A 14433-nucleotide genomic window follows, 5' to 3' on the forward strand; every position below is an offset into this window, starting at 1 on the left:
AGCAGGAGGAGCGAGGCTGAAGGGACTGAATAAGGAGGAGGCGATTAAGCTGAAGGTTAAGAGGAATTCTTTTGGTAGATAACAGCAATCCAGAAGTAATGAGGTCTCTACATAGTCCAACAGTCCCTGGGGACATGTGAAAGGAGGGAGAGCAGGAAGCAGGAAAGGGTCAAACCTTTAACGCCAGTGAGACATTGATCTGTGGGCTCTTTAAGGGCAACATTGAGCAGAAGCCTCATAAGAGAAGGGGAAAGCGGATGTGTTAAATGAATCGTTGATGGTTGAAGCCTGAATTGCTGATCTAGCTGAGCATTCTGGAGATCAGTGAAGCTTTATGTGAGGACACTGGAAGCAGAGAATGTTTAGCATGGATAGTGGTGAGAAAGGTTTGAGGGGGACACCAGAGGCCATTGCGCAGGGGGTAAAAGGCAAAGAGAAAGAGTGGCTTTCAAAGCCTGGCCCCAGGTTTGGGGCAGTGGGGATGTCACGTGCACTAGATTGAGATCTGAGAGTCATTCTTTCCCTGTCAGAGATTGGGAAAAAACCTCAGAGTTCTGTTGTCCTGGAATTTTTACCTCTGTACACAGAGTGTGCATGGTCTGCCAGCTGCCAGGGTTCAATGCGCTGTTTCCTTCTCTCTCCCATTCATGCGGATTGATACTGAGCCGCGCGAACTGGAATGCTCCAAGTTTGACCCTTGCTGCCTGAGCTGCATTAGCTGATCTCACAGTTCAGGGTGCTTCAGTGTCATCCCAGTAAGGAAGGAAAACCAATCAGCCAGGATTCCTGATCATTATCCAGTGACGGACACGGTTGTGCGTGTGTGGGCAGGGTGCAGGCTCTGGCTCCGGTTGAACCGTGATGCGCGTCCCATGTGCAAATGGCCCACCGCCATTCACTGTCTGGGCCCTGGCAGGAACAATGTTGCTTGGATGAGGTCGCCTCAGCCCGCTGAGCCTCCCCTCCCCCCCCAGTGAGAGCCAGCGGCTTCAGGAGATTCAGATTGGAACTTTAGCGATTTAACAGCTGTAACCTACAATTCTGTGACATATTTTGTTCCCGCTCTTCACAGCAATCGAAAACCTTGCCGACCGAGCTCTTCAAATCCGCAAAGTTCTCCTGGCCTTGCCAAAACCCACCATCATCATGATGCGCTACTTGTTTGGATTCCTCAGTCAGTGAGTATTACCGGGAGTGTAGAGGGAGCTTTACTCTGTATCTAACCCGTGCTGTACCTGCCCTGGGAGTGTTTGATGGGACAGTGTAGAGGGAGCTTTACTCTGTATCTAACCCGTGCTGTACCAGCCCTGGGAGTGGTTGATGGGACAGTGTAGAGGGAGCTTTACTCTGTATCTAACCCGTGCTGTACCTGCCCTGGGAGTGTTTGATGGGACAGTGTAGAGGGAGCTTTACTCTGTATTTAACCTGTGCTGTACCTGCCCTGGGAGTGTTTGATGGGACAGTGTAGAGGGAGCTTTACTCTGTATCTAACCCGTGCTGTACCTGCCCTGGGAGTGTTTGATGGGACAGTGTAGAGGGAGCTTTACTCTGTATTTAACCCGTGCTGTACCTGCCCTGGGAGTGTTTGATGGGACAGTGTAGAGGGAGCTTTACTCTGTATCTAACCCGTGCTGTACCTGCCCTGGGAGAGTTTGATGGGACAGTGTAGAGGGAGCTTTACTCTGTATCTAACCCGTGCTGTACCTGCCCTGGGAGTGTTTGATGGGACAGTGTAGAGGGAGCTTTACTCTGTATCTAACCCATGCTGTACCTGCCCTGGGAGTGTTTGATGGGACAGTGTAGAGGGAGCTTTACTCTGTATCTAACCCGTGCTGTACCTGCCCTGGGAGTGTTTGACGGGACAGTGTAGAGGGAGCTTTACTCTGTATCTAACCCGTGCTGTACCTGCCCTGGGAGAGTTTGATGGGACAGTGTAGAGGGAGCTTTACTCTGTATCTAACCCATGCTGTACCTGCCCTGGGAGTGTTTGATGGGACAGTGTAGAGGGAGCTTTACTCTGTATCTAACCCGTGCTGTACCTGCCCTGGGAGTGTTTGATGGGACAGTGTTCCATTCCCCAGCAGTTTTCCCGCATAAAGAAAAATCCTTTTAAAATAGCTGGAATTGGTGCCATGTCTTTCTGCACCCTCTCAGTGAGGCCAGATGTGTTGCACACACGGTAACGCTGGCATCTCTGGCACCGTCGGAGAGCTGGAACTGAAATCAGAAGCAGCTGAACAAATTTGAGAGTCGCTCACAACTCGTAGCCGGTGTGTGAATTCCTGCACGTGTGGCAATCTCTACCAGAGAGGGATAGGTTGCAATGCCCCTCTCTGTCCCTGCCCCCCCCTCCCCATCCACTCCTCTCATATTCAGCAGTTGACTTTATTGATGGAGTGATTTCATTTTAAAAGGGAACAAACCTTTTCTGTGTTTTTTTTTTCCTGTGAAGCTTGTCCCAGTTCAGTGAGGAAAACATGATGGACCCGTACAACCTGGCCATCTGCTTCGGGCCCACCCTGATGTCAGTGCCCGAGGGCCACGACCAGGTGTCCTGCCAGGCCCATGTCAACGAGCTGATAAAGTCCATCATTCTGCACCATGACACTATCCTCCCAGGACAGAAGGAGCTGGAAGGCCCCGTGTATGACAGGGGGATGACGGCAGAGGATTACTGGTGAGTCTTTGGCCCTCAGATGGTTTGGAAATCCCCTTGCCTGGGCTCCTCAGTCAGTGTGTAACTGAGCAAAACAGGAGCAGGAAGTTCCCAGGCTCGATCACCAGTCTCTGCCGAGTTCGACCGGAGCTGGTGCTACAGTTAGTCTGCGTGCCGGGCGGAAATTCGCCAGCTTTGCCGCTCCTGATCACTGGCTCATGACCGCTGGGGAACGTGTACATGAATGGGACATCAGGTGAATCAAGGCCCTGATTCTAACCCCGTCCAGTGCGAATGCTGTGTGGGAGGGGTTCAAATTAAAATATTCTACCCCCCAGCACCAAACCGCTGCCTACCCGGACTTTACATTTTTACAGCCTCAAATCAGGCCACTGATGAGGCAGGCTGAGGCCTTGTTAACATTCGAAAGTCGCGACCTGATGGCACCATTGTCACCACGACATAGAATTAGCTGCATGTCGGGGGTGTCCCACGCTGACTCCTGCCTGGCAACAGACCCCAGGCAAGAGGCACTGACTGGCCAAGGTAGGCATTAAAGATCTGCTCTTTTTCCCCCCCCCCCCCAACCCCCACCACACCACCCCCGCAGGAGTCCTTGTGCCTTCTCCATCCCCCCCACCACACCACCCCCGCAGGAGTCCTTGTGCCTCCTCCACCCCACCCCCACCCCCCTTCCCGGACCCCTCAAGGAGTTCTTGGGCCTCCCCAGCCCCAGCCTCCTCACCCGCTCCCACTCCCAGCCCGATCTCGCTGATCTCCTGCAAAACTCTCCTTCCACTGACTGCCTGGCACCGTCCCCAGCAGCGGCCTCCTGCCGGCCAGGCAGTTAATCTGGCCGGGTGTCAGGCAAGGGTCGGTGAAGAGTTTTTAAGATCGGCAGGGCCTCCACGTCCCTGGACTTGGCGGGTTCCTCGCCCGCGAACGGGTTCCCCGCACCCGCCCCATCCTCCCCTTAATCTCACGGCCAAGGCGTCAACACACACACACACATGAAAGGAGTGTTTGAGATATATTTTCAACTAATTTTGAAGTGCCTTTATTTTTCAGTGAGAGCCCTCATGGGGACCCTGCCTCCGTCGAAGATGTTGTGCAGGATATTGGAACGGAACCTCACACCAGTGAAGACGGTACGTTGCCGGCCGTTCTCTTTATACTCGGATCCACGATGGAAGAGTAAGGGTGCTGGGGGAGGAAGGGGAGGGAAAGGGCAAGGCATGTTGGAGCACCAAGGAGGTCCACTCAAGAGGTTGGACACTGTGGTTTTTCCTGGTGTAACCAGTGCCAAGCAGTAAGGCGAGCACGCCCTGGGCCATTTACCATATCTCGCCAAGGCAGCCTGTTTGCGATTGCCCAGGATGCTTGACAGAAATGTAATTTTAAAAAACCACCTAGAAGGACAAGGGCAGCAGGCACACGGGAACACCATTCCCTCCAGGTTCCCCTCACACACGGCGATATATTCCCAAGTCACACACGGCGATATATTCCCAAGTCACACGCCATCCTGACTTGGAAATATATCGGCCATTCTTTCATCGTCGCTGGGTCAAAATCCTGGAACTCCCTCCCTAACAGCACTGTGGGAGCACCTTCACCACACGGACTGCAGCGGTTCAAGAAGGCGGCTCACCACCACCCTCTCGAGGGCAACTCGGGATGGGCAATAAATGCCGGCCTTGCCAGTGACGCCCACATCCCAGGAACAAAATATAAGTATGAAATATAATACAGATGGAAAATGTACTGGATGATATTTGCAGGGGGTCCCTGGGAGTGACAGTATTTGCAGGGGGTCCCTGGGAGTGACGGTATTTGCAGGGGGTCCCTGGGAGTGACGGTATTTGCAGGGGGTCCCTGGGAGTGACAGTATTTGCAGGGGGTCCTCGGGAGTGACAGTATTTGCAGGGGGTCCCTGGGAGTGACGGTATTTGCAGGGGGTCCCTGGGAGTGACGGTATTTGCAGGGGGTCCCTGGGAGTGACGGTATTTGCAGGGGGTCCCCGGGAGTGACGGTATTTGCAGGGGGTCCCCGGGAGTGACGGTATTTGCAGGGGGTCCCCGGGAGTGACGGTATTTGCAGGGGGTCCCTGGGAGTGACGGTATTTGCAGGGGGTCCCTGGGAGTGACGGTATTTGCAGGGGGTCCCTGGGAGTGACGGTATTTGCAGGGGGTCCCTGGGAGTGACGGTATTTGCAGGGGGTCCTCGGGAGTGACGGTATTTGCAGGGGGTCCTCGGGAGTGACGGTATTTGCAGGGGGTCCTCGGGAGTGACGGTATTTGCAGGGGGTCCTCGGGAGTGACGGTATTTGCAGGGGTTCCCTGGGAGTGACGGTATTTGCAGGGGGTCCCTGGGAGTGACGGTATTTGCAGGGGGTCCCTGGGAGTGACGGTATTTGCAGGGGGTCCCTGGGAGTGACGGTATTTGCAGGGGGTCCCTGGGAGTGACGGTATTTGCAGGGGGTCCCTGGGAGTGACGGTATTTGCAGGGGGTCCTCGGGAGTGACAATATTTGCAGGGGGTCCTCGGGAGTGACAATATTTGCAGGGGGTCCCTGGGAGTGACAGTATTTGCAGAAGGTCCCTGGGAGTGACAGTATTTGCAGAAGGTCCCTGGGAGTGACAGTATTTGCAGGGGGTCCTCGGGAGTGACGGTATTTGCAGGGGGTCCCTGGGAGTGACAGTATTTGCAGGGGGTCCTCGGGAGTGACAGTATTTGCAGGGGGTCCTCGGGAGTAACAGTATTTGCTGGGGATTTGCCACACAGGCAGGTTTGCAAACCATTGGTCTAATCCGCTACGGCAGGGTATTGAACTGTGCTGGGCATCACAACCTACCCTGCTCCTGCCCACACCTGCCATTCACATGTGCTCACTTCCCAGTCTGAGACACTGTGATCAGGCAGTTTATCCCCATCCCACCCCCTAAATAGCGACATTGAGACCAGTTGCCACTCCACTCCTATTGATCCCTTTCTGTCTGCCATGCACCGTGAAATTTTCTCCTGCAAAACTCTCCTTCCACAGATGTGCTGCAGATGTCCTTCTCTCTCTCACTGCCTGTTCCATTTTCTTTAGCGAGGGGGTAGTGCCCACAGGGTGCCTTTTCCCCATGTGTAGACCTGGGTCTGCGGGAGAGGAGGGGCTGTCGACCGGAATGGCTCAGTTCCTGACCAGGCTAAATCACGCAGCATAAACAGGATGACACCAGTGCTGTGTGAATGTTTGAGAACTCCGTAATATCCCTCTCGCTCTCTGTGCTCAGCACTGGCTCAGTAGAACTGAGGGAACAGACCGCATGCCATTTCTAAATCTAAATAAACTGCAGTTTCTGGCAACAGAGAGTGGAGTTAGTCAGATTCACAGCCTCTGTTTATTTACACGGCTCCTGTATCTAATGCCGTTAAATGATCCCCTTGTTTTGTGCATGGACTCAATGTGTGATTTAGCCACATCTCCCAGAGCAGTTCACTGTCCAATGGCCCAGTCCTGAGATAACACACAAACAATTCAACCTGTGTTATCAGAGGTCCATAGAAGTTTACAGCACACGAGGAGGCCATTCGGCCCATCGTGCCTCTGCCAGCACTTCGCTGGAGCAATCCCAAACTGATCCCACCGCTCCGTGCTCTCTCTGCAACAGAGGTTCCAAACTGGGAGGTGGTGGAGGACGGGGTGCAGTGAGAAGGACGCTGGGCATGGTGGCTGGAAAATTCCTCGGATCCGCTCCCTCTTTGCCTCCGTTACCACGGCCCTTCCAGAGAGACAGGAGCCAATCCGAGGGATTCCCCGGCCTGTGAGCTCTAATGATAGGATTGGACTTCATATTAAAACCCAAAGTGTAAGGGAGCAGAATGAAAATAGCTAAAGGAACTCTTCCACCCACCGCCCCAAAAGGCTGTGGATGCTGGGGATCAGTTGGAGCTTTCAAGACTGAGATTGGTAGATTTTTGTTAAGTAAGGGTTTCGAGGGATACGGAGCAAAAGTGGGTCAATGGAGTTGAGGTGCAGATCAGCCATGACCTGATTGAATGGCGGAACAGGGTCATTGTTCCCTGTAATTGTTTTTGGCCCTGTGCGGCTCCTCGAAGGGGCTGCGTGCACCATTCAAAATACCGCGAATGCGCGGTTTTTAGATTGAAAAGACGGCTGTGGGGAATCCCTGGCTGTGCAGCTTACAAGGAACATTGAGCAGGGTTGAGGGGCTGAAGGGCCTCCTCCTGTTCCTAATGTCCCTATGACCCTGAATCATTCCCTCGATTTTTGTTGGGAATTTCTGGCTGCGTTTGCCTACATTCGGGTGAGAGAGGGTTAAAAGAAATGCGTGCCCTACCCCTTGAATGAGAAGCACATTAAACCAAGCAGAGGCCACTCACTGAAGACATAAAAAAAAATTGATGTGTTCCATAATAACAAAGGGGAAAGACTTCAAACACAGGCTGTCAGCGGGAGGAGTTTATTGGCGCATTAAGTGGGGGTGTGTGGAAATCAGCCGCCTTCAGACATGAAGCTTTTCAATGGAACTGAGCCAAAAACCAAGGGCTTTGGGTTCAGGCTGCTGCACACACGGGGAAGGGCTTTAGTTTGTGCTTCAATTTGAATCTGTTTTTCCGGGGGTGATCTTACAATAGGACAGCACCTCTGGTGACGCAGTGCCCCCTCAGTACTGCATGTTTTAATTCTCAGCCTTGGTTATGGGCTCGTAAAGTGAACATAAGAACATAAGAAATAGGAGCAGGAGTAGGCCAATCGGCCCCTCGAGCCTGCTCCGCCATTCAATAAGATCATGGCTGATCTGATCCTAACCGCCAATCCACTATCACAGAACCATCTCCTGAATCTAACAGAATTAGACACACGAAATAGGAGCAGGATCAGGCTACACAGCCCCTGGGCCCGCTCCGCTACCCACAGGACCATGACCGATCCGAACCTAGACTCATGTCCAAATTCCTGCCCGCTCCCCATAACCCTTAATTCCCTTTACTTCTAGGAAACTGTCTATTTCTGTTTTAAATTTATGTAATGATGTAGCTTCTACAGCTTTTTGGGGCAGCATATTCCATGGACCTACCACCCTCTGAGTGAACTAGTTCCTCCTCATCTCAGTTTTGAAAGAGCAGCCCCTTATTCTAAGACTATGCCCCCTAGTTCTAGTTTCACCCATCATCGGGAACATCCTCCCCGCATCCACCCGATCCAACCCCTTCACAATCTTATATGTTTCAATAAGATCGCCTCTCATTCTTCTGAACTCCAATGAATAGAGTCCCAATCTACTCAACCTCTCCTCATATGTCCATCCCCTCATCCCCGGGATTAACCGAGTGAACCTTCTTTGTACTGACTCGAGAGCAAGTATGTCTTTTCTTAAGTATGGACACCAAAACTGTATGCAGTATTCCAGGTGCGGCCTCACCAATACCTTGTACAACTGAAGCAATACCTCCCTATTTTTATATTCTATCCCCCTAGCAATGAAAGCCAACATTCCATTGGCCTTCTTAATCACTTGCTGCACCTGCATATTAACCTTTTGAGTTTCGTGCACCAGGACCCCCAGATCCCTTTGTACTTCAGTACTTTCCAGTTTCTTGCCATTAAGATAATAACTTGCTCTACGATTTTTCCTGCCAAAGTGCATAACCTCACACTTTCCAGTATCCAGAATCTGGACTGCGACCAGAGAATTGCAGATCAGTTGTTGAATGAAGTCGATGGGTATTATGGGAAATGGCAGGATGGCAGAGGAGCGATTGAGCGGTGACGGTGCATCCTAATGGCCTAAACCTGCTGCTGTAACCTGTGGTTTATCAGTGCTCCCCGACCCAGAGACAGTGCGATCGCTTTGCCAGCACGTGTCAGTGTGACTGTACTATAGGCGTGATCCTGCAATGGGGAGTGCAACTTGGGAAATCCGGACTGTGCGACCACGATTTGCACACTGAGCTGGGAGCACGGGATCACTTTGTACATACAAATGTCACCCGCACTTTCATTTGGTTGTTCTTCTCATCATCACAATTCTTCCAGAGAGCTCCTGGTCCAGAGCCCGGGAGATAGCGACCTATATGCTAAAGGATAAGGGATTACTGGGCATGGGAAGGACTTTCTTTAATTGAGGCGAATAAGTGAAACATAGAAACATAGAAGATAGGAGCAGGAGTAGGCCATTCGACCCCTCGAGCCTGCTCCGCCATTCAATGCGATCATGGCTGATCATCCAAATTCAGTACCCGGTCCCTGCTTTCTCCCCATATCCCTTGATCCCATTAGCCTTAAGAAATATATCCAACTCCTTCTTGAATATATTTAATGAATTGGCAAAATTGCCTTCTGTGGTAGAGAATTCCACAGGTTCACCACTCTCTGGGTGAAGAAATTCCTCCTCATTTCTGTCCTAAATGGCTTACCCCTTATCCTTAGACTATGACCCCTGGTTCTGGACTCCCCAACCATTGGGAACATCTTTCCTGCATCTAGTCTGTCCAGTCCTGTTAGAATTTTATAAGTTTCAATGAGATCCCCTCTCATTCTTCTAAACTCCAGCGAGCATAAGCCCAATCGACCCAATCTCTCCTCATACGTCAGTCCTGCCATCCCAGGTATCAGTCTGGTGAACCTTCGCTGCACTCCCTCCATGGCAAGAACATCCTTCCTCAGATAAGGTGACCAAAACTGCACACAATACTCAAGGTGTGGTCTCACCAAGGCCCTGTACAACTGCAGCAAGACATCCTTGTTCCTGTACTCAAACCCTCTCGCTACGAAGGCCAACATACCATTTGCCTTCTTAACCGCCTGCTAAAGGGCCAGTAGCACCATGGCAGGACAGGCCGAAGTCAGAGAGAAGGTAAGGATAATAAAGATGGGGTGGTTACAAGACGAGGAAGGGAAGGCCGAGCGAGGTGAGGACTTCCCAAGTTTAGGGGTGAGAGGAGGGAGTTGGAGTCGGAGGCAGTATGACTAAGCCTTGATTGCAGCCTACCTCCACCTCTAACATCGCCCATCTCCACCCCCGCCTCAACCCACCTGCTATTGAAACCCTCATCCATGCCTTTGTAACCTCTAGACTTGACTATTCCAATGCACTCCTGGCCGGCCTCTCACCTGCCACCCTACGTAAACTTGAGCTTATCCAAAACTCTGCTGCCCGTGTCCTAACTCACACCCAGTCCCGTTCACCCATCACCCCCTGTGCTCACTGCCCCATGTCCTAACTCGCACCCAGTCCCGTTCACCCATCACCCTCTGTGCTCACTGCCCCGTGTCCTGACTCACACCCAGTCCCGTTCACCCATCACCCCCTGTGCTCACTGCCCCGTGTCCTGACTCTCACCCAGTCCCGTTCACCCATCACCCCCTGTGCTCACTGCCCCATGTCCTAACTCGCACCCAGTCCCGTTCATCCATCACCCCCTGTGCTCACTGCCCCATGTCCTAACTCGCACCCAGTCCCGTTCACCCATCACCCCCTGTGCTCACTGCCCCGTGTCCTGACTCACACCCAGTCCCGTTCACCCATCACCCCCTGTGCTCACTGCCCCATGTCCTAACTCGCACCCAGTCCCGTTCACCCATCACCCCCTGTGCTCACTGCCCCGTGTCCTAACTCACACCCAGTCCCGTTCATCCATCACCCCCTGTGCTCACTGCCCCGTGTCCTAACTCACACCCAGTCCCGTTCACCCATCACCCCCTGTGCTCACTGCCCCGTGTCCTAACTCGCACCCAGTCCCGCTCACCCATCACCCCCTGTGCTCACTGCCCCGTGTCCTAACTCGCTCCAAGTCCCGCTCACCCATCACCCCCTGTGCTCACTGCCCCGTGTCCTATCTCACACCCAGTCCCATTCACCCATCACCCCCTGTACTCACTGCCCCGTGTCCTAACTCGCACCCAGTCCCGTTCACCCATCACCCCCTGTGCTCACTGCCCCATGTCCTAACTCACACCCAGTCCCGTTCACCCATCACCCCCTGTGCTCCCGGTCCAGCAACACCTTGATTTTAAAATTCTCATCCTTGTTTTCAAATCCTTCCATGGCCTCGCCCTTCCCTATCTCTGCAACCTCCTCCAGTCCGACAACCCTCCGGGATCTCTGCATTTCTGCAATTCACCCCTGATTTTCATCGCTCCACCATTGGCGGCCGTGCCTTCAGCTGCCTGGGCCCTAAGCTCTAGAATTCCCTCCCTAAACCTCTCCGCCTCTCTTGCCTCCTTTAAGTCACTCCTTAAAACCGACCTCTTTCTCTGTCCTAATATCTCCTGATGTGGCTCGGTGTCAAATTTTGTCTGATTTACGCTCCTGTGAAGCGCCCTGGGCTGTAGAAATGCAAGTTGTTGTTGTACTGGAATATCTGGGACGGTTTACTGTTCCACTCGATCTGCCCCATCCCCCGGAGCCTCTTCCACAACTTGGCCCAGTCCCCGGGTCACAGAAGGAGCTGAGGATATTTGGTATCACAGAGCCATGGGGGGGCTCCTCTGCAGCTGTCCCGTCACAGAAGCCGAGAGGGGGATTCGATCCTGCGAGGCTGTTTCCCTTTTGTTTTAATAAAGCCGCGGTAGTTTCAGAATTATAAATTTTATTCTTGCTGAAAGCCGCCTGGGATTGTTGGAATTCCTTTCTCCATTCTTCCTGCTCTTGGCACTCGGGGTCTCCGGTGGGGGTGGGGGGGTGCGAATCTGTGCGAGTATGTGCTTGCAAGTGTCTGTGATGCTTTGGGTGACTGACTGGCTGCGCAGAGTTGCTCTGTTACACTGTGCTGAGAGCCATGTGATGTTCTGACGTGCAGTTTAGCAGTGCAAACAAGGCGATTTTTCATCTAATTGACCTACCCTGAAGGAAAGGCTGACCTTCCTACAGCATGGTTTGTGTTCTTTAGTTCCTCTCCCGATGCAGACAGTGAATGAGTTACTGTTAGCAGCCCAGTTCCATTCCACATTGTCTAGCCCGTCAGTTGGCAGGGCGGAGATCTGTGTGCAAGTGTGCATGTTGCCAATCTGCAAGCGTTGACTCACCAACAGGAGACTGACCTGTCCAGTGCTTAACTGCGGTGCTCGGAATCGTTGGGGTGCGAGGAATATTCTCGAGGTGATTTTAAACTAAACCGCCCGATGGGAAACTGATGCATTTGAGTACAGGAGTAAAGAAATCTTACTCCAATTATATAGGGTCCTGGTGAGACCACACCTGGAGTATTGTGTACAATTTTGGTCTCCTTACCTAAGGAAGGATACACTTGCCATAGAGGGAGTGCAACGAAGGTTCACCAGATTGATTCCTGGGATGGTGGGACTGTCGTATGAGAAGAGATTGAGTAAACTAGGCCTGTATTCTCTTGAATTCAGAAGAATGAGAGGGGATCTCATTGAAGCATACAAAATTATTACAGGGCTTGGTAGGGTGGATGCTGGGAGAATGTTTCCCTTGGCTGGGGAGTCTAGAACCAGGGGCCACAGCCTCAGGATAAAGGGTAGGCCATTCAGGACTGAGATGAGAAGAAATTTCTTCACACAGAGGGTGGTGAATCTATGGAATTCTCTACCCCAGAGGGCTGTGGAGGCTCAGTCATTGGGTATATTCAAAACAGAAGTCGATAGATTTCTGACTAGTAAGGGCATCAAGGGATATGGCGATAGGGCCGGTGAATGGAGTTGAGGTCGAAGATCAGCCATGATCTCATTGAATGGCGGAGCAGGCTATTCCTTATGTTCAAACAGATCGGCTGCCATTGATTTCAGTGGAATGTAAAGTGGGACAGCGTTTAAATTGGGCAGCCAATCTGATCATGGCAGTTTTCCACCAGGGGCATAGGTTTAAATTAACCCCAAATATTTATAACTATACCTAAAAAATCAATAATCATTTGGCATTTCCTTTTTGCTGTTTGTGGTCGATGCTTATCGTATTTGGTCTTCTGTCGCCATGTGCTGTACAAACCCACAATTCCACACGACAGCGGTTATATTTCGGCTGACTGCCCCCTTGTGAATGCAGCGTGTCAGAAATGATGGCGCTGCTCGGTCTAAGGCGGGATCTCGATGAGCAGCTCAGACAGTGGCTGAGCTGCACAGAGTAGCAAGATCCCGTTGCTGGTCCAAGCCAGGGATGGCATTAGGGGTGCAGAGATTGGCCTCTGCCCCTTTGGCGAGGTAGGAGAGGAATCAGCCAGCGTTCCCACCCACCACCTCACCATCCAGGGTCTCCTGCTTGGAAATACAAGTCCGTGGATGTCGGGTGAAAACAGAATTGATTTCGGCTTTGGTGATGGATATATAGGCCCGTATTTTCCGATGCCTACGGGTGTGTAGGGACATTGGAAATGCCCGTTTCAGCCTGCCCTGGAGAAGGGCCTCTGCGGGCGGAGAGTTCCGCTTTCTGCAGAACCTCCGCCCGCTGAAAACCCTTAGAAATCTTACGTCGGGTAAAAGCAGCGTAAGGCCTGCTTTTACCAGCATAAGAGTTGAAAAAAAGCTTTTTAAAAAAGTTCACTCATTTATAATTTTAAAATACTTTTAGAAAAGGTAAGTTTATTTTTAGCCCCGTAAAAACTTAAATTATTTTTTTCAAAAAATTACATTTTTGTTTAAAATATTTAATTTATTGTGATTTTAACTCATTTAAAAAATGTGATGGTTTTTTTAAAATGTATTTAATGTTTCAGAGTGTTTTTGGGGTGATCTCCATTCATATATTTGACGGGTCTATCTGTCAAAAGTATGAAGGAGGATTCCCTTCTCCTATTGGCTGGCCTGGCCCGGCCCACGTGATCCCGGGGACGCTGCGAACCGCCTGCGCCCCGGGATACCTGGGCCCTGCGCATTCCGACTGTGGAGAGCCCAGGAGCGGAAGTGTCCGGACCTCGGGAGCCCTCGGGTAAGTTCGTAGATTTTTTTTCGATAGGAGGCCTCTGCACGCAGGAAGCCTCCGATCGGAAATTACGGGCCATAGTGTGCCCACACTCTACAGCGCCTTTCACGACCACAGGACGTCCCAAAGCGCTTTACAGCCAATGAACTCCTCTTGAAGTATCGTCACTGTTGTAATACAGGAAATGCGGCAGCCAATTTGCACACAGCAAGGTCCCACAAATAGCAACGTGATAATGATGATAATCTGTTTTTTAGTGATGTTGGTTGAGGGATAAATATTGACCCAGGACAAGTGGCTTAGTCTCGCGCATGGAGATGTTTGCTGGAACCAGGTATCCGGGAGCAGACTGGACCCCATCAAAGGAGGGGAGCGGAGGGGAGAGATTGACAGGGAGACGGACCTATTGAGACACCGGCAGCACCGAACTTTCTGTTTCCAGCAGGGGATTTCCCTCTCTGTCGACACCTTCCCATATCCATGGATTTTACACACATGTAGCTTTCCCCAATGATGTCATCTTTGCATTGACTCTAATGCCGAGGAAAGCCTGTCCAAGAGAGTGAGGGCAGCCAGAAAGAATGTAGGTACAGCCCATCACCAAATGCTGATGTGTGCTGTAATGGAATTCTTTCTGCCAAAATGAATATTGAGCAGAGGAATGTTGGGAGCTGGACTTCTGAACTTGGCAAAACAAACCGCCACTTGTAGCTGACGGCCCACACACTGAAACAAAGTCGGCAGTTTTCTGTCGCGTCATCAGCATTCAGCTGCTTACTCCTGCCTCCCATCAGACTCCCATGGGAACATGCCTCACCTATTCATTGCTCAGTCTGCAGACCTGTCTGGCCCAGCACTAACAAAGGTTGTTTCAAATCTTTCGATT

At 51.7% G+C, this 14433-nt stretch overlaps 1 protein-coding gene across 4 annotated transcripts in view; it reads left to right on the forward strand.

Moving 5' to 3' along the window:
- Window positions 1-14433, forward strand: part of srgap2 (SLIT-ROBO Rho GTPase activating protein 2) — a 225786-nt gene that overhangs the window by 197113 nt on the left and 14240 nt on the right. For all 4 annotated transcript variants that reach the window (XM_086010977.1, XM_086010979.1, XM_086010980.1 and 1 more), the window contains exons 16-18: window positions 1073-1178; window positions 2453-2677; window positions 3725-3804. In XM_086010977.1, coding sequence (XP_085867103.1) covers window positions 1073-1178; window positions 2453-2677; window positions 3725-3804 — 411 coding nt within the window. The remainder of the gene's footprint in view (window positions 1-1072; window positions 1179-2452; window positions 2678-3724; window positions 3805-14433) is intronic.

The sequence above is a fragment of the Somniosus microcephalus genome, chromosome 18 (genome assembly GCF_052327205.1).
Source record: "Somniosus microcephalus isolate GS21.2 chromosome 18, FLI_Smic_1.0, whole genome shotgun sequence".
Taxonomy (NCBI): domain Eukaryota; kingdom Metazoa; phylum Chordata; class Chondrichthyes; order Squaliformes; family Somniosidae; genus Somniosus; species Somniosus microcephalus.